The following is a 19775-nucleotide window of genomic DNA, read 5'->3' on the forward strand; positions in this document are numbered from 1 at the left end:
ATTGTTCTGTTAAATTTTATGTTTAAGGATTTATTTTGTGGTTTTAATTAACTAATAAAATAAACATTCTCTCTCATGTCAAAGGACTGTAGCCTGGCCTCAGACAAAGGACTGCCACACCCCTTACTGAGACCCTGGCAGACAGGATTGAACTGAAAGGGGACCTTGTGCACTTTTAAGCCACTCTTTGACGTCTTCCCCAATTTAAAGGCACATTTGGGTATTTAAACAGGGCCTCTGCCCCTACCAACTTCCTGGAGAACAGAACCTGAACCAGAACCTGCATCCTGCCAAGAAGACCTGCCTGGCTGCTCAAAGGACTCACCTGTCTGCTTTCTGTGAAGGACTGCTGTCTTGCTGTGGCCCTGCTGCCTTGCTGCTCTCTGGCTGTGGTGAGAAGCGCTTTCCAAGGGCTTGGCTAGAGCTTGCCTCCTGTTCCCTGAAGTCCCAGGACCAAAAAGACTTCATCTCTACAAGAAGGACTCCTTATGCCGCTAAATTCGATGCACAGCCTGCCAGAAACGACACACAGCCCACACCGCGGTGAACAATTCACTGCACGCCGAACCGGAATGACACAGCCCAACTTTGCATCGAGAAGATCGACACAGTGCCAGCATAGCACCCGGAAATTAGACACACGGCCCACTGGATCAACGCACAGCCGATCTGGAACAACGCAGCCTGACTTCCAGAGAGGAATCGGCTCAGCGCCTGCCGTGCAGTAGAAAATTTGACAAAACGCCAACCGAATTGACACAGCTCCTGTGACTTTGTCCTGCCAGCACAGGAAATCCACACATTGTCCCTGGGGTGTCCGAAAACCCGGCAACCCAAAGAGAATCCACGACCGAGCGCCGGAAATTGACGCACAGCTGTCCCTGCATGAAAACTAATTGACGCATCGTCGTGTGCGGCCTGAGAAATCGATGCACACCCCTTTGTTTCGACGCATCTCCTCCTCTGCTGTTCTTTGCTGATTTTGCATGCAAACCAGATACTTTGTGCTTGGAAGTCTTTGATTGCTTATAAAAGACTTAAGGCACGTTATATCACTTTTAAAGTGATATCTCAACATATACTTATTGCATTTCAATTGTTGTGACCTGGATTTATCCAGATAAATATTATATATTTTTCTAAACACTGTGTGGTGTATTTATGTGGTGCTATACTGTGTTATTGCATGATCTATTGCACAAATACTTTACACACTGCCTTTTAAGTTAAGCCTGACTGCTCAGTGCCAAGCTACCAGAGGGTGGGCACAGGATAATTTGGATTGTGTATGACTTAACCTGACTAGAGTGAGGGTCCGTGCTTGGACAGGGGGTAACCTGAATACCAACCCCATTTCTAACAATTACCATACAGGTCAATGTACAATTCAATATATTTGCCTAACCCATCTTTCTTTTCCTTTGTGGAGCTAACATCACAAGCATTGGCAATGTCAATAGGTCTCACCTATGAAAGAGTTATTGTCATTTCCAATATGTTTTAGTCATGTTGTTCACCAGCATGACTGCTGTTCAGCATGGTTTAAAGTTAGTGGAATAGACAAGTGTAGCATGCAGTGCCATTGAGTGGAATGGCATAGAATGTAGTAGAGGGCTGTGGAGTGGAGTGCCAGAGTATCATGGTTTGGAGTGGCATAGTGTGGAGTCACAGAGTAACATACACTGGAGTGGCATAGAGTAGTGTGGACTGGTGTAGAGTACTTTGGCATAGAGTGTAGCATTATAGAGTGCAGTGGTGTAGATTAGAGTGATGCATAGTGGATTGCAGTGGGGCAGAGTGGTGTGAAGGGATGCAGAATGGAGGGGCGCAGAGTGGAGAGGTGCAGAGTGGAGTAGCTCACAGTAGAGTTGCACAGGGTAGAGTGGCGTAGAGTTGAGTGGAGTGGCACAGACTGCGGTGGCATAGAGTAGTGTGTAGTGGTGCAGAGTAGAGTGGGGGTATAGTTGAGTGATGCAGAAGGCAGTGGCACAAAGTAGAGTCAACTGGCATACAGTGCAGTGGCACAGAGTGCAGAGTAGACTCTTGTGGCATAGAGTGCAGTGGAACAGAGTGGTGCAGAACAGAGTAGCACAGAATGGTGGAAAGTAGAGCATTGTTCCATAGAGTGCAGTGCCATTGAGTGCAGTGGTGTAGAGTGGAGAAGTGCAGAGTACAGTGGTTTAGAGTTCAGTGATAGAGAGGGCAGCATTGCAGAGTACACTGTCAGAGTGCTGTGGTGTTGAGGGGAGTAGAGTGCCATAGAGAGCAGTGGTGTAGAGTACAGTGATGCAGAGTAGATTGCAGATGCATAGAGTGAAGTGACAGAGTGCAGTTGTGTAGAGTGCATTGGCATAGAGTACAGTGGTTAAAAACAGAATAGAGTGCACTGACACAGAGTAGAGTGGCGCACAGTGGAATAGTGTCTGTGAAGAGTGCAGTGGTACAGAGTAGATTGTTTCAGAGTAGAGTGCACTGGCATGGAGTGGTGCAGGGTAGAGTGCAGTTGTGTAGAATGGCATAGAGAGCAATGGCATACAGTAAAGTGGTGTAGAGTGCAGTGTCAGAGTGCAATAGAGCAGAGTACATTAGAGTGGCATATAGTGGATTGGAATACAGTGCAGGGGCATGTCGTAGAGTGTAACAGGGCAATCTGCATTGTGTAGAATGTATTGGGTTACAGTGCAGTGGCATAGAGTACAGTGTTGTAGAGTGGTGTAGAGTACAATGCCATAGAGTGGTGTTGTACAGAGTAGATTTGTTTGGCCTAGACTGGAGCAGTGTAGAGTGCAATTGTGTAAAGTACAGTGGCGAAGAATGCAATGGCTAGAGTAGAGTGATACAGGGTAGAGAAGCATAGTGTGAAGTGGTGTAGAGTACAGTGGCATAGAGGGGAGTGGTGCAGAGTGGAGTGGCGTGGGGTGATGTAAAGTAGAGTAGTACAGAGTACAGTGTTGTGTAGTGGTGCAGAGTATAGTGGAGTGGCATAGAGTGGAGTATTCGTGTAGCAGTAGCACACTGCCATTAAAGACAACACATTTTCAATTGAAATGACCATTACATTTGCATAGACATACAGTTTTACTAATAAAACTATATAGTGCACAGACGAAAATGCGTGGAAATTGAATCACCTAGTTAATGATTTGTTTTGATCATATTAAAGTTTTTGTTTACAACACACTTCAGAAATAACAAAAAATGTGCTTCGTTGGTGTGTTCATAATTCTGACATATTCTGAAATACCTACATAGTTCATTTAAATATTGTTGTGTGCTGAAAAAAAACTCTTCCCTACCCCCAGTATACAGAAAGACTGGCACATAAATCCTTCAACGTTGAAATCAGAAAATGAAAAGTAAACAAGCACCCTTGGAAGACAGCACCTGGCATTTTACATTGGTTTGGGAATGCACAGCAAATGTGATGAGATGAGTAAAAGATTTAAATCTTGTTAACGGAAAACGAGTTTGTGGAAGGATACAGAAAACATGGTTTAGGCAACGGGAGGGACAAACTGAGCCTAGTAAGCCTAAATTAAATAAAGCCAGCAAATGGAGAGCCAGAACGTGTGAGTTACAAATCACAAAGCCAATGGTAATCAACAAGCAGAAAGTCCACAGGATGTCTTTAGCAAACCTAGGCTACGACCTTAAAATGGTTGGTGCCTACATTTTACTACCTGGATTGTTAATTCATAGTAATTGTTTTGGTGCTGTACCTTGCATAATTACCTATTCTGTTTCCTGTTTTAGCTATGAAGCCCAGCCTTTATGTTCTTTGTTTTACATCCGTTTCCCTAAGTTCTGCCCACATGGCCATGTTCAATTTCCATCAGGATACTCTCTAACGTCCAAGTGAAGCCACCTCACATGAAAGGAACACTTATTTTATGCATAATTCCCAACGACGTAATACATTCTACTCAGTCACCTCTGTGCCTGTCACTTGCCACACAGGAAACGGGGTACTCTTGTCAATTATTTTTTGGAAGAACACAGTGTTAAAACTGTTCCAAGTTTAAAGCATTTCCTTTTTGTCATGTGGCTACGTGGCATTATCACAAAGATAAAGTCAGGGTTTCTATGCTGTCATTCCTTGGATCCTATCATACTACATCTGCTATTTCACTCAAATATATTATGTTTTACAGATGAAAGTGCGTGCCTCAATTCTCCAATGTATTTTTGAAGTGTGCACTCAAAACCACATCTTAACTAACATTTGAGAGAAGACACATTTTATTTTACAACACTTTGGTAGTTTGAATTTGAGGTATATCTGGCATATTATCGTTTCTTGGAGGTGCAGAGCACAGACGAGGTGGCAACAGGCAGCACCTATCTCAGTGCACATGAGTGCTATGCCCTGGGTCCTCTACTGTCACTGTTTAATTTGTGCTGGTGTTTGGCCTGTTCTCAGCTCTAACACTTATTTCTCAACAACAGCATTCATTTCTGACAGTCTACCACATGGTGGTGCTCTCTATTTTTGAGCAATGCACGTTAAAAGAGTCTGTTAAACATATTGATTAAAATTACAATAATAATAAATGGTGCGAAGCTTTGGTGACATGGAGTATTCCAAATATCACATTTGTTAGCATGTGATGATAGGTAGTTGTCCTGGTATTTGGCAGCGGTGGCCGGGTGTTCAAGGTGCAGTGGATTCGCGAAATATCTTGGGCCCTGAAATGTATTCATGCATTTATTTATTTCAAGCTCTGTTTACGGTGATATGAACTTGTTTGAACGAAAGGTTCTAAAGAGCATTGAGAAACAGGAAGAAAAGCAATGGTTACAAATATAAAAGCGTTTTATTAGTTCTAAACTGTTGGAAAAACTTTAGTTTGAGGTCAAATTCTGATCTCTTTAAAGTTTGCAAAACGAATCTGCAGCATTCTGTTAAGTGCATGTTTCCCATTTGTGACGCATGCCCTTTTCAATTTACTCTGTGCCAGTTTACCATATCTTTATTGAAGTCTTCCTCTTTCAGATTCACCCCCTGCTGAATTTCAGCCTCCAGTGGTTCAAGCAATTTCTGCATATCAGAGTTGAACTGCTCCAATTCCTTCAAAGGAATTGCAACCTAAAAAAGAGAAATGTGAATTTAGAGCAGAATCTAATTTATTAAGCATATAAACAAACTAAAAGAATTTGCCTGACTCCCTGTTGCTAAACTAATGGCATGCATTCCATTTTCCTTCAGGCCTTCTTAAATATGGATAGTCTATACGTACATGCAATGCCATAGACACGGGTTTGGGAAATATTTGTCAACACCAGCTAAAAGTAACATTATGCATTTAATCACTGAAGAAATACCATGATCACTGTAGTTTTCGACGATCATGTACACAGCTATTCCATAATAAACGATTTAGAGATTTATTTGTATCTATTTATTAAATGCATTAACATTCTTAAGTGTAAGACATTTAGAATAGAATACTGAGATTTCTGTCCAATTGGAAAGAATTTGTGTTCAAATGTGCGTGTAGATTTACTATACAGTTCGTATCATGGTTCGGAAACACTCACACATTCCTGCAGTTTGGGCCACGCACACAAACGCACACACGCACAAACACACAAAGCTCAATATTTTCCAACGTTCTTCCTGCATTGTTTAAAGCTGACATCCTCTCCTTCAGGATTGATCACCAACAAATTCTATCATTTTTAAGGATCAAATCTGTTTATTTACGGTCTACAGGTGCATACACCAGTGTCTATAATCCCACCTCTGGCTGCATTTTAGATAACTACGTTTAAGGAAACAAAATGAAAAAACAATCCCCATATACTAAATCTGGGTACCTCCTTTGTCCCCCCCACTTCCACTCACACTCTTTCTTCGCCAAGAAAAGATTGTCTATTCATCTGCATAAAGTAACCCAATATTATTTTCCAGCCCCCACTTTGTGGCTTCTCACTCCTTCAGGGATAATCAATTTTCCACACCTATAGGTATTGGATAAGCTGTGGTGGGACAATCCTCGGCATGGTTTCTAGAAAATGTGGATTCGCTCAATCCTAAAGAGAGAAACCCAGGAACGGGCCCCCCAATATGCTGAACTTTTGAGCATCCTGTGTTAACATGAGTGCTCTCGTTTCCATTCCCATTATGTTCCATAACCTGTATAGCCAATCGTGCATTGTGGAAGTCACAGTCTTGCCCCTTGGGGCTGCAATGACCTATTTCACCACAGTCAGGGCCAATGGCATCTGTTTGGCCTGTTTTGAGTATAGTTGAAATGTGAGCCTGTTAGGAAAGCCCAACATGCTGTACATCAGGTATTTGAGTGTCTCTGTGTGGAGCACACCAGGTCTAGTGCATGTAAGACATCTTTCCAATAGGCCTGCGGTTATGGGCAGTCGCATAATAGCTAAAGTAGTGCCCTGCTATTTTCATATCTTCAACATTTGTCCCTGTTTTAGGTATCCCATTCATCTAGCTTTATAGGTGAAGAATACCAATATCTTACCTCTTTAACTGAGGTTTCCTTAATTGTGGCTATTTGAGATGTGACTTGTGTTTTGGTATAGATTTGCTCTTATTCTTTATCTGTAAGACCACGGCCCAGTTCTCTCTGTTATCACAACTGGACTGGTGATATCCCTTCTGCCCACTTTTTGCAAGAATCTTATATAAGTATGATACCAAGCTCCTGTCCCTGTAAACAGGATCAACCACATTTCAAATATTCTCAGGTGAAAATAAACATTTGATTCACTCTCAGATACCGAAAAACTCAATAACAAATCTGTCAATAAAGGTATTGATTTGTCCTTGGGATCCTATACTCTTTCTTTAGTACTTAAGCCATAAAATACACACCTCATCAAACTAGGCTTCTATTCTGGTACAGATTGCATGTCTCCATGCCTTGAATGGAAGCAGACCAAGTAAGAAGGGCAAGTCTTTGCCACAGAAAAGATGTCCAACTTTCAACAGCTCTAGATGCCAGCTGCCTATATTTAGATATCATTCATTCAAAGTCAACACTTCTACTCCAATTAATTTGCTACTGCAGTCTGCAATGTAAAAGGGCTAAACGGAATTACAAGATATGGTGGCTGCGCTGGTTTAAAAATGCAATTCAGATATTATAACCCACCTCCCCCACCCACCGACTACACCACCATGGGTGCTCAGATATTTCCATGGGCCTTGGAGGGGTGCCAAATTAACACTGTGAACATCAGGAAGGACTTTGGGTGCATGGAGAGGTGGTGGTGCTGCTGGTGTCTGACTAACCTTCCAGAGGGGTAAGCCCAGGGAGACAGAAGTATCATGCAACTCAAAAGATGTTAGACAGGTGAGTGCAAGCAGATTGCAGCCAGAAGACTTCAGAGCCAGTCTCACGTGATCCGCATGTCTATGCTACAGCCCGGTACAGGTAAATCACCAATCACCATGCCATTTGTATTGGCCTAGTTGGTTGTAGAAGACATCATGCAAACCCGTGGGTGCCAACATCTTTGCCAATGTTTTTGCTATTCTTAGAAGCAGTACCCCACCTAGTGAGCATCTTACACATTACAACCACCAATCGCTAATTGAGTTTACCAGACATTCTAAAACATTCTTTCAAGCCAAGCTCAATCAATAAAGCAAACTGTCATGCCCCGCTTTATTTCGACCTCTGATAAATGAACACACACTTTGAATGTACAAGTCAAAAAACAAAGCGACTCATCAACTACTGTTGTCATAGGCGGTATCTGGGGGCTCCAAAGAGGTATCCCGCCCACTCACAGTTGCCAACATGTCTATTTTTATACTAGACTCAATAATGATGAAACTAAAGGGAATGAAGTCCTTCAAAGATACAGTAAAGATATCCACTATCTGCTAACAAAAAGCTCAAAAATGTTCATGAGGAACCAGCAACTTTTAAACCACAAAAACAGACTTGAGAAAAAAGGGTAACAGAACAGGAACATAAATCATACTGAACTGGGTGGACTGCACTGAAACCTCCAGTGTAAAGTCACTGACCCTGAAGAGTGGAGTAGACAAAACAATGTCTGTATCATTGGCCTGCCAGAACCAGAAAAAGGGGTAGACCTGATTGAGTTCCTAAAAAATAGGCAACCTAAAATCACAGGACTGAAATTCCATAAAGCTCAGGAATCTCATCAGGAAGACAGATCTGAAACGAGACCTACCACCTCTACCATCTCTGATATAACCCCAATATCACTTCTTTTGTGGTGGACTTCTCCTTTGAAAGTAATCCAGTCAGAAGAGAACTGTTGACACTCAATCCACAACTGAGGAAACAACATATGGTATGGCTTCCTTTATCCAGCCACAAAGATCTTCATAATAAAGGGAAAAACTAAGAAATGTACAAATCCCACAGCAAATCATAACAACTCATCAAAGAGACAGATGACAGCTCAATGGACTCCAGTACCACTCATATAGTCAAACACATACAGCTCATAGAATAATGCAACAAACCTGTTAACCAGCTCAAGCAGACACGTACTCATCAACTTCAGAGGCACAGAGATGCCAAGGATCAGAACATGAATAATTACTCTAAGTGTCTTAGGGTTGAATACTTATCACAATTAAAACTGTGCTTTACCATTGGGTAACTAGTTGGCTCTTTAAATATCAAACATTACAAATGCAAGTGACTATTATAAATCGATTTTGGAAGTAGATCAAGCACCAGGATGAACAGCGGGTTCGCAATGATCTATCTGAATGGGGATGGAAATTTAATCAAACCCCTCTTCCCAGCCAATCTGCACAAACAACCAAAGTGGCTCTGGAGACGAGCAACGAATAAAGAACCCACACCCTGACCTTCCTCTTTAGTCACGGTACCTTTCATATGCAAGTATCTGCCATAAACTGATCAATAAACCAACAATGGTTTTCAAACTCAGTTTGCTGTGACTCCAGCAGAAAGCACGGTTAAGGAGCATGATAGCACTAAGCAGTATCCTGTACTCCTGACCCCTCCTAGTTTCAACGGTTTGAATATTCTGGAACTTGAGTTCCTGAGACATTTCCCAGCTCATATGAAGTACCCTATTACACTCTATTGCTTTGGGATTATGAATAACAGTAAGAGGAGTGGGATGGTGTGCACAAGTAAGAGCATCTTCAGTAGATTTGCCATTTCATCTGCTGCAATGTGGCATTGCCATTGCAGGCTGCCTCTGTGCCAAGACTGCAGGTCCGAACATATATCTCATTACAGTAGGTTATAGTCAGTTTTATCACATGCTCCAGAGCCTAGATCATACATATCATCAGGTAGAAGCTTTCATGTCCCTTAACTGGTCCTGAGTGATTGAGTGTTCATTACTTGGGGCTTTGCATGTTAACTTTGAACCCCACGCCTCACTTTATAAGTCACACTACAGGAAGCAGATAGACAACATCCACTACTACCTGTAGGCAACTACATTAGCATGGGTAGAATCAGGGTGAATCGGCTGCAAGGGATATACTGTGCTCCATGGTCACAGAGGAAAGCATTAAAAAAGCTATAGCAGACTTGTATACTGAAAAAATGCCTGGTAGTGATGGGCTGACCAGGGAGTTCTGTAAAGAATACTGTGACTTGCTTGCCCCCCCCCCACCTTCTTGATAAGTATGGAGAGCCAATTTTAAAAGGTAAGTTGCCCTAGACAGTAAAAGAGGCAATAGTGATTATGCTCCTGAAGTCTGGTAAACCTCCACAGCTGTGCAGATCATACAAATCGCTAAAGGTAAAAAATGTTGATAATAAGATATTAGCTAGAATACTTGTTACTAGCCTGATACCTGTAGCTCTATGTCAAATAACTTGAGAACTCTGCTCATGGTTGTTTATCACCTGAAGTCTGGAAATAAAGTGGTAGCAGTCTTTTTAGATGCCACCACAGCATTTGATTCTAGTGAATGGCAATCTGTGGTGGTGACAATGAGCAGACTGCGCCTTGGGAAGGTGATGATGAGCTGGATGAGACTTCTATATTCACATCCAGTTCACGAATATGAGTCAATGGGCTAGTCTTTGACTCTATTACAATCCAATGGGAAAAAGGCAGGGGTGCTCCCTGTTGCCTTTGACTTTTGTGTTGGGAATTAATTGAGCCCCTTGCTAGCATAATGTGCAAATCTCATGGGTACAGGAGCAAATATTTTGGTACACATCAGCTGCTATCACTGTGTGCCGAAGATAGTTTATAAATAGTTAGGAACCCAGACATGAATCTACAACCAATAATAAACTAAATTGTGATATTCGGTGGCTGATACATCCTGATGCCACTAATGACTAACACTGTGAGGCAGACATTAGTATTCCCACTGTGGTGGCAGGACAACCCAGTCAGATACATGGGTGGGCAGTTTCTCCAGGAACAAATCTTTTATTATCATTAAGAACTATGGCAGTACCACGGACAAAAATGCTACCATAAATAAATGGATAAAACTGCCATTAACTATGGTGGATAGAATTGTACTAATGAAAATGGTTAATCAGCCTCAGCTATTATATCTGTTTCGGAATATCCCAGTATCACATAATAAGGCATTTTTGACCATCTTCAGTCATTGCTGATGAAACTAGCATAGGCCAGAAATTAACCTAAAATTAGCTACAAGATGATACAATGACAATACAGGAATGGGGGGTGGGTTTGTGGCTCTGAAATTTGGGGTGTACTATTGGACAGCACAAGCACACTTTGCGTCACACTGGTCTCATAATAATCAACAGGTTCTACACAGAGAATTGAAGAGGGAGCCCTGGAGCCCAATGAACTCAGCATAGTGCTCCTGAAGCACCCGGTCAGACCCAAAAAATAAATATCTATGGTCATTATACAGTATGGGCATGGCAAAGACTGGCAAAACTACGCAATATAGACACTTTTCCCCACATGTGTTGCTAGCTAGGAAACCTAACCTTGAGATCACATTCAAACCTCTAGCCACTAAATAGCAGGGAGTCTGGGGTCTCTGCACTTCGGGCCTTATGTATTGACAGTACCTTCATTTTACTGACAGATTACTTAGGTAGGAGCAGTGTCACCTCAGGATGAGTTCATTTATTATAGAATGAGAAAAGCTATCAGAAATTAGGTCCCCGGGTACTCAAGAGTGCCAAAGAACTTGTGGCTGCTCTCGCTAGTGGCTGTAGGCCCACCGCAAGGAAGCTGATCACCCAATTGTTTAGTGCCATAATGGAGGGTATGCTATCTTTTCCTAGTTGGAAAAGGGCGCATGGTCACACAGCCTGTGAACTGATGTATCAGATGAAAAATGGACGTACTGCTGTGAACACACTAAGAAGCATCAATGAATGCTAGACAGAGACTACCTCGCTATAAATTTTTACAACAAATGTTTTATACACCTGTCTCACAGGTGAAATTTGGTGGACATGAAAATGCTCAATGTCTGAGGTGTCAAGCTCCTGGTGCGTATTTTTTTTTTTTTTTTTTTGTAGCATGGGGCTGCTTACCGATCAGTGATTACTGGGGGAGGCTTTTTGAGTCTCTAAACAAAATGACCGGGTTAGCCGTGGTAACAGACCTGTTATTGGCGGTGTTGGGATACGTGAAAAATTCCGCACGGAGTGAATGGAAATATTTGGGTCTTGCATTGCTGCTGTAGAAACGCAGAGTAGGCACGCATTGGTGCAGAGTTAAGGCCCCTACGATGGCTGACATAACTGATTATGTGTCAGACTCATGCGGAAACGTAGAGCTATTACCCAGAGCTTCCCGACGAAATGATAGTCGGGGCTCCTTGAAAATATATCTAATTAAAAAGATATCAGACTAATACACAAGACACCCCCGAATGCGTTCATGCACTAGACAGTCCTAAAACAGCTGAAGTCGGGACTAACCTGGTCGACCGTAACGTTCTGTGGTTTATTTGTCCCACTATATTACCACTTACATGTGAATTGTGGTATGTGGGCACTCCGCTATAATTATGTAGAATATATTCATGTAAATGTTCCTGACGTGATTCAATGGCTATTGTTTAATGGCTGCACGATAAGTAAATATTAAAAAAAACTGTGTGGGCCAGACATAGCCATGTCTTAAAATAAAGGATCCAGCTGCTTTAAGTTCAAATTAGATATTAAAAAAACTTTGAACTCCAATATATTCCCTTATTCATCTAGAATGTACTGCAACGTGGTTGCCAAATGAGGTTTGTGAGCACCATCAAGATGTTTTCTGTCTATACTGTCAACTTGTAGGTATCTTGCAATTCGGCAACAATGTATCTCTATGGTAAGGCAAATATTTTCTGCTAGATGTGTGAAAACCCCCAGGACCCCTCCTCTGTGCTAAACATCCCTTACTTAGCTTCAGAGAGTCTTACCTCCCCCTCCCATCTCTGAAGCAAGCCTGCCATCTTGCGGCTAGATCGTAGGCAGATTTTTCTGCCATCTGCTCTTTCATCCCTACTGCCTCTGGCTAGCTTTTTGAGGGTCTCTGTAGCTCTGGTCCTACCAATGAGCTATCTTGTCAAAGGTCATGCTTGTCAATTGCCAGCCCTCGCCTCCAAATGCATAAGCTTTCTCAGCTCAGCTCATCTATTCACCCAGAGGAACACAATGAAGTGTTCTTTTTTTCTCCCCAACCTTCTCTCGTGTTCCATGATGGGCATTGTGTATCTGATCAGGCTGCCACACTCCCATGTGTCATCCAGTTCTTGTTCCATGGCCCTAATTCTGCAACTCTGGTTTCAAAATCCTTTCAGTTTCACTAGTCCATTGCACTAATAGTCCATGGCCACTAGCGCCTAGTCCTCCTTGCTGCCCCTTCACTTTCTCTTCTGTTACTTCCTACATTTCATTTGATAAATGTGTGAATATGCTTTTATTTCTACAGTTGTTCTATATTAAATAGCATTTTTAATTGAGTCATGTATTTTATCTGACAGAGATAGCTAGCGAGATAGATAGATAGATAAACTGACCAGCAGGTGAGAGCGATCACATATTATAATTTGAATACAATTTAGAACAATGGAGGTAATTATTGGGTGGCTCAGTTAAATATCTTTATTTATATTACACAAGAACAGACCACAGGACTCATTAACAACAGTGTGATACAAAAATTCCAGCTCCGTAATGCATAGTTGATGTTGAATAGAAGAGAATAGGCACGTCGGTGTTCACATCTTTTCACAAAAGAAAGTCTCTTTATTGAATGACGAAATATATCCAGTGAGAGAAAGCATCGTTCCAGAAACAGCCAACACATGTTTCGTCACATTGGTGACTTTTTCAAGGCTATAGGATGGAGCGAAGTAAAAAGCTTAATGCATGGGACACCACGTAAGGTAGCTCATCGTCTCAGAGCCTGTAGTTATTGGAAGAAAGACCACGACAAAGACAGTAGTCTGAGTAAAGGACCCTGGGTCTGGCGGATTTGTGGTTGTGGCTGCTTTCTGTCAGTTTTGTATGTCCGTGTCATAATGTGGTGGACGGATGTCTGCCTCCACGGTGGTATGCTGGTGGCAGTCAGCACAGCGGTATTTGGTATTCACCGCCAAGGTCATAACGAGGGTCATATTGCTGTTTAAATACAAACTTTCAAAACTCTTCGGTGAATTGGTCAGTCACGTTTTTATGCATCTAACACTGCAGGGATTGTACACTTTTTAAGGCTGTAAGATAGGATTTGTCAGCACCTTCTAAACTGTGTTTGGAGTTAAATCTGCAGGCATTCACTTACTTTTTTGAGTGTTTCCAGAGGTTTCATGATTGCTTTGGCATTAATTGGCAGAATCTTGCTGTTGCAATTTTTAATTTACAATGGCTACCTGATAAGAGGAGTGATGAAGCTCCTATCAGCCCAACTGTGTCATGAATGCATGATGCAGTACTTTGGAGCAAATCTATTGGAGGAACTTGACAAGAACTGGTAATTGTTACTTTGACCTTTTTTCTGCTGCATGCAGTCCGTCTTCTATTGCTTCTCAGGGCTGGCTTTAGGGAGGTGCAACCTGTGCGGCTGCACTGGGTGCTGACTTGTTAGGGGGGGTGCTAATGTCAAGGGGGGTGCTGTGTTTAGCAATAACTTATCAAACTTGCAATTTAAAAGCACCGGCTGAAATGTTAATTGTACGTCCAGCCTTCAGGAATCAATTGAAGTTTCAAGATAACTCTTATGATTAATGTTCTTGCTAGAGGGAGAGATCAGCATTCTGTCCAGATTTGACTCGCCATAAAGTAGCACAGAGGGTTAATATGCCTGCTGTAAAGAACATAACTATATTTTTGTGGCTAGCTGAGTGAATTTGTAAAGCCATCCTTTACAAGCGCTTTAAAACAAATTAAATGTATGTGGGAGGGGCTATGGAGAGATGAGGGGCACTTTTGCCGGGTGGTAGTGGGGGAACCTGAGGTGGTTGTCATGGGATTGGGGCTGGAGGGGGGGCACCTAAAAGGATTGCTGCACAAGGCACCACCAGCGCTAAAGCCAGACCTGTTGCTTCTGATGCCTTTTGAAACATGTACTGGAAGTGTGTCTTGTTTATGACATGTGCTTTCTGTGGACAATAATCTGATCATGTTCTTGATGAGGGATCATTGCCGGAGTTGGCCCTTGAAATTGTGGTTGCTCGTGACACCTTCTATGAATCTACCTTTGTGGATTTAGTGGCTCCTAATGCCCCAACATGTGGTGCAGCATGGAATGCTGCCCCCTCGGCCAGGACTCTGACTAAGACAATGGATCACATGTGCTCCTTCCACCCTTTCAATGAGGCTGTGGTGGTTTTATAGTTTGCTGAAGTGGGGGTCTGTCCTGGATTCTACCGCCAATGATGAGTTTAATGACCTCATGAAAGATTCTGATGTCTTTTAATTGCCACCTGTAGGAATTTGGCTCTGTATGCACTATTTCAAAGTAAGGAATAGTATGCACAGAGTCCAAGGGTTCCCCTTAGAGGTGAGATAGTGGCAAAAAGAGATAATTCTAATGCTCTATTTTGTGGTAGTGTGGTCGAGCAGTAGGCTTATCAGAGGAGTAGTGTTAAGCATTTGTTGTACACACACAGGCAATAAATGAGGAACACACACTCAGAGACAATTCCAGGCCAATAGGTTTTTGTATAGAAAAATATATTTTCTTAGTTTATTTTAAGAACCACAGGCTCAAGATTTACAAGTAATACTTCAAATGAAAGGTATTTCATGTAGGAACTTTATGAACTTTGAATTAGCAAAATAGCATATACGGTTTTCCCATAAATGACATATAGCTATTTTAAAACTAGACAGTGCAATTTTCAACAGTTCCTGGGGGAGGTAAGTGTTTGTTAGTTTTTGCAGGTAAGTAAACCACCTACGGGGTTCAAGTTTGGGTCCAAGGTAGCCCACCGTTGGGGGTTCAGAGCAACCCCAAAGTTACCACACCAGCAGCTCAGGGCCGGTCAGGTGCAGAGGTCAAAGTGGTGCCCAAAATGCATAGGCTTCAATGGAGAAGGGGTGCCCCGGTTCCAGTCTGCCAGCAGGTAAGTAACCACGTCTTCGGAGGGCAGACCAGGGGAGTTTTGTAGGGCACCGGGGGACACACAAGTCAGCACAGAAAGTACACCCTCAGCGGCAAAGGGGTGGCCGGGTGCAGTGTGCAAACAAGCGTCGGGTTCGCAATAGGATTCAATGGGAGACCAAGGGGTCTCTTCAGCGATGCAGGCAGGTAAGGGGGGGGGTGGCGCCTCGGGGTAGCCACCACCTGGGCAAGGGAGAGGGCCACCTGGGGGTCGCTCCTGCACTGGAGGTCGGATCCTTCAGGTCCTGGGGGCTGCAGATGCAGAGTCTTTACCAGGCATCGGGTCTTTGAAGCAGGCAGTCGCGGTCAGGGGGAGCCTCGGGATTCCCTCTGCGGGCATCACTGTTGGGGCTCAGGGGGGTCAACTCTGGCTACTCACGGTCTCGTAGTCGCCGGGGAGTCCTCCCTGTGGTATTTGTTCTCCACAAGTCGAGCCGGGGGCGTCGGGTGCAGAGTGTAAAGTCTCACGCTTCCGGCGGGAAACGTGTGTTGTTTCAAAGTTGCTTCTTTGTTGCAAAGTTGCAGTCTTTGGGGAACAGAGCCGCTGTCCTCGGGAGTTCTTGGTCCTTCTAGATGCAGGGTAGTCCTCTGAGGCTTCAGAGGTTGCTGGACCCTGGGAACGCATGGCTGGAGCAGTGTCTTTAGAAGTGGGGAGACAGGCCAGTAGAGCTGGAGCCAAAGCAGTTGGTGTCTCCGTCTTCTCTGCTGGTTTTCAGCTCAGCAGTCCTCTTCTTCTTAGGTCGCAGGAATCTATCTTGCTGTGTTCTGGGACCCCCTAAATACTCGATTTAGGGGTGTGTTTAGGTCTGGGGGGTTAGTAGCCAATGGCTACTAGCCCTGAGGGTGGCTACACCCTCTTTGTGCCTCCTCCCTGAGGGGAGAGGGGCACCTTCCTATCCCTATTGGGGGAATCCTCCATCTGCAAGATGGAGGATTTCTAAAAGTCAGAGTCACCTAAGCTCAGGACACCTTAGGGGCTGTCCTGACTGGTCAGTGACTCCTCCTTGTTTTTCTCATTATCTCCTCCGGCCTTGCTGCCAAAAGTGGGGACGTGGCCGGAGGGGGCGGGCAACTCCACTAGCTGGAGTGCCCTGGGGTGCTGTAACAAAGGGGGTGAGCCTTTGAGGCTCACCGCCAGGTGTTACAGTTCCTGCAGGGGGAGGTGAGAAGCACCTCCACCCAGTACATGCTTTGTTACTAGCCACAGAGTGACAAAGGCACTCTCCCCATGTGGCCAGCAACATGTCTGGTGTGTGGCAGGCTGCTAAAACTAGTCAGCCTACACGGCTAGTCGGTTAAGGTTTCAGGTGGCCCCTCTAAGGTGTCCTCTGGGGTGTATGTTACAATAAAATGTACACTGGCATCAGTGTGCAATTATTGTGCTGAGAAGTTTGATACCAAACTTCACAGTTTTCAGTGTAGCCATTATGGTGCTGTGGAGTTCGTGCATGACAGACTCCCAGACCATATACTCTTATGGCTACCCTGCACTTACAATGTCTAAGGTTTTGCTTAGACACTGTAGGGGCATAGTGCTCATGCCCTTATGCCCTCACCTATGGTATAGTGCACCCTGCCTTAGGGCTGTAAGGCCTGCTAGAGGGGTGACTTATCTATACCTGTAGGCAGTGTGAGGTTGGCATGGCACCCTGAGGGGAGTGCCATGTCGACTTAGTCGTTTTGTCCCCACTAGCACACACAAGCTGGAAAGCAGTGTGTCTGTGCTGAGTGAGGGGTCCCCAGGGTGGCATAAGACATGCTGCATCCCTTAGAGACCTTCCCTGGCATCAGGGCCCTCGGTACCAGGGGTACCAGTTACAAGGGACTTATCTGGATGCCAGGGTGTGCCAATTGTGGAAACCAAGGTACAGGTTAGGGAAAGAACACTGGTGCTGGGGCCTGATTAGCAGGCCTCAGCACACTTTCAAATCATAAGTTGGCATCAGCAAAGGCAAAAAGTCAGGGGGTAACCATGCCAAGGAGGCATTTCCTTACCCCACCTTTTTCACAAATTGACTCGCTTTGATTCAGCCTTATGTTTTGGCTTGGTTAGCATGTTAAAATGGACATTTTACCCCTTTAATGTCTATATTTTATATTACTCTTGCTTTTAAGTTAGTTGTCTTACATTGTTATTAGCCTACTTCCTGGACCCAACGCTCCTTAACTGGCAAGAGGAGGGTGTTGTTGGTTCTCCTTAGTGTCTGGTTTGGATATCCTTATTTTAGCATTAGGCCGGTAACCTGTGCCTTTTACACAGACAAGTTTTAATTAATTTCATATTTTTTTAGCACATCCAGTCTTTAGCTCGATGATTTATATTTTAATCAGCTGCTTCGTTCTGAGATGACGTAGTTGTTTGTGCTGCACATTTTATCAGCCCTTTCCACACATTTCACTTTGTGCCCAGTTCAAGACTGCCATGTTCGGTACATGATATTCTAACTCTTATTGCCACGCCAGGAGCTCAGGAGTCAGTCCCCAATTCCTAGACACTTTATTAGTTTTGGCTTGTTCTTAGAACACAGCAGGATTTATGATATAAACACCATATAGGCCTGAAAGGGGCAGAGGGCATTCCAGTCACGGCCGTCCTGGGGTGCACATCATTCCATTGACAGCTTCCCTGATCATGATGTTGACTCTTGAGCCACCCGAGAGGATTGCCATCCAGACAACAGGCAGACCCTTGCCAGACTCTTCAGGTATGGGGTTGGGTCCCTATCTTATATTGGGACAGGCAGAAAGGTTACCACTGCTATACTCTCAGATGTATGACATACGGTGTAGGTATGATTCTTCAGGCTTTTAGCACTGTACAAATATAGTGGGGTTTTGTATCCTCTTCACACTAATTGTTATTCTAAATACTGTTTATGTTTCATTTGCTTAATCATCACAGCTCATGCTTTTTTTAATAGGATGCAGTTGCTTCAATAAATGCATTAAAATTCATTTTGCATATCTTATTCATGTGAGAGTCTCAGAGTAACTGAGTGAAAGGGGCATGATCTGTTCACCACAACTTCCCTGAGAAGTTGGAGTGTCAGGTTAGCTTGCCAAAAATCACTTCTTCCTTAACAAAGTGGGTGAAGCACTGCGGGCTAACCAGGAGTTAGGCTGATAGCTCCCAGGTGGTATGGGACCAATTCAGTCACCCACACTTGGTGGTGCTGCTGCCCTAAAACATGCAGTCTTGTTACCAAAATAGGAACAGCAAGACACAGGTTCACCCAGGCCAACTAATGCAAGGATTGTGCTGTAGCTGGCCAAAAAGTCACCCTACAACTACAAGAATACCTAGTTGTAGGATGAAAAACCTCCTCTGGGAACCTCCAAAGCCCCCAATGCCCAGTCCAGGTCACTCTCGAAAGCCAAAGAAAGCCAAAGTACCTCAAAGGCCTTAGCCCCCTGCTTCAGGGCATCCTCACTCCTCCTCATTTCTCTGTGACCCAGAAGGGCCCAGCAGGGATGCCAGCAATCTGCAACAACCATCAGGCCCTGGAAAGACCCCACCTTCCTCTGACACCTTCCCAAAGCAGTCCATACCCACACCATGGTCCTTTGAGGAGGGCAGGACTACAGTGGGCCCCTGCCCCCAACACTGCCCTCAGGTTTGGTTCTATCTGCAAATGTTATTTAGAGGCCCCTCCAAACACCTCATGTCTCTCTCAGCTCCCACCTCCTCGCTCCCTCTCAGAGTTTTATTTGCATGATGCGCTGATGGGAGGGGAGCTGGGGCGACGTCATCCTCGCTGTGGCAAGGAGTCCAATGAGTCCCTGAGTGGTGAATCACTATGGGCCTGATTGCAACTTTGGCGGAGGGTGTTAATCCGTCCCAAATGTGAGGGATATCCCGCCCACCGTTTTACGAGTTCCATAGGATATAATGGACTCATAATATGGTGGGCGGGATATCTGTCACATTTGGGACGGATTAACCCCCTCCGCCAAAGCTTTAATCAGGCCCATTGTCGGTAAATGTACAAGGGCCTCTAAGAAACAAGTCACCCATCCAGTCAGGGTCCATCGAACTGCAGCTCTTCTGCAACCAGGCCCAGCCTACACTCCCCATAATCCATGAGGACTCCCAGCCCACCCGACTGTGGCAGGCCTCCCCAGGCCACGTGCCATGTCACCCCACTTGGAGGGCCCAGAAACTGTCTGCGAGGCCAGTGCCCTAATCCCCCATGCCAGGAGGACAACACTTGGTCTAAGAGGGCTCCTCT

General features: G+C 44.2%; 1 protein-coding gene across 4 annotated transcripts in view; it reads right to left on the reverse strand.

Moving 5' to 3' along the window:
* DMD (dystrophin) overlaps positions 1-19775 on the reverse strand; it is a 6960831-nt gene that overhangs the window by 4450538 nt on the left and 2490518 nt on the right. For all 4 annotated transcript variants that reach the window (XM_069204753.1, XM_069204754.1, XM_069204752.1 and 1 more), the window contains one exon: positions 4964-5086. In XM_069204753.1, coding sequence (XP_069060854.1) covers positions 4964-5086 — 123 coding nt within the window. The remainder of the gene's footprint in view (positions 1-4963; positions 5087-19775) is intronic.

The sequence above is a fragment of the Pleurodeles waltl genome, chromosome 8 (assembly GCF_031143425.1).
Source record: "Pleurodeles waltl isolate 20211129_DDA chromosome 8, aPleWal1.hap1.20221129, whole genome shotgun sequence".
In the NCBI taxonomy this organism is placed as follows: Eukaryota; Metazoa; Chordata; class Amphibia; order Caudata; family Salamandridae; genus Pleurodeles; species Pleurodeles waltl.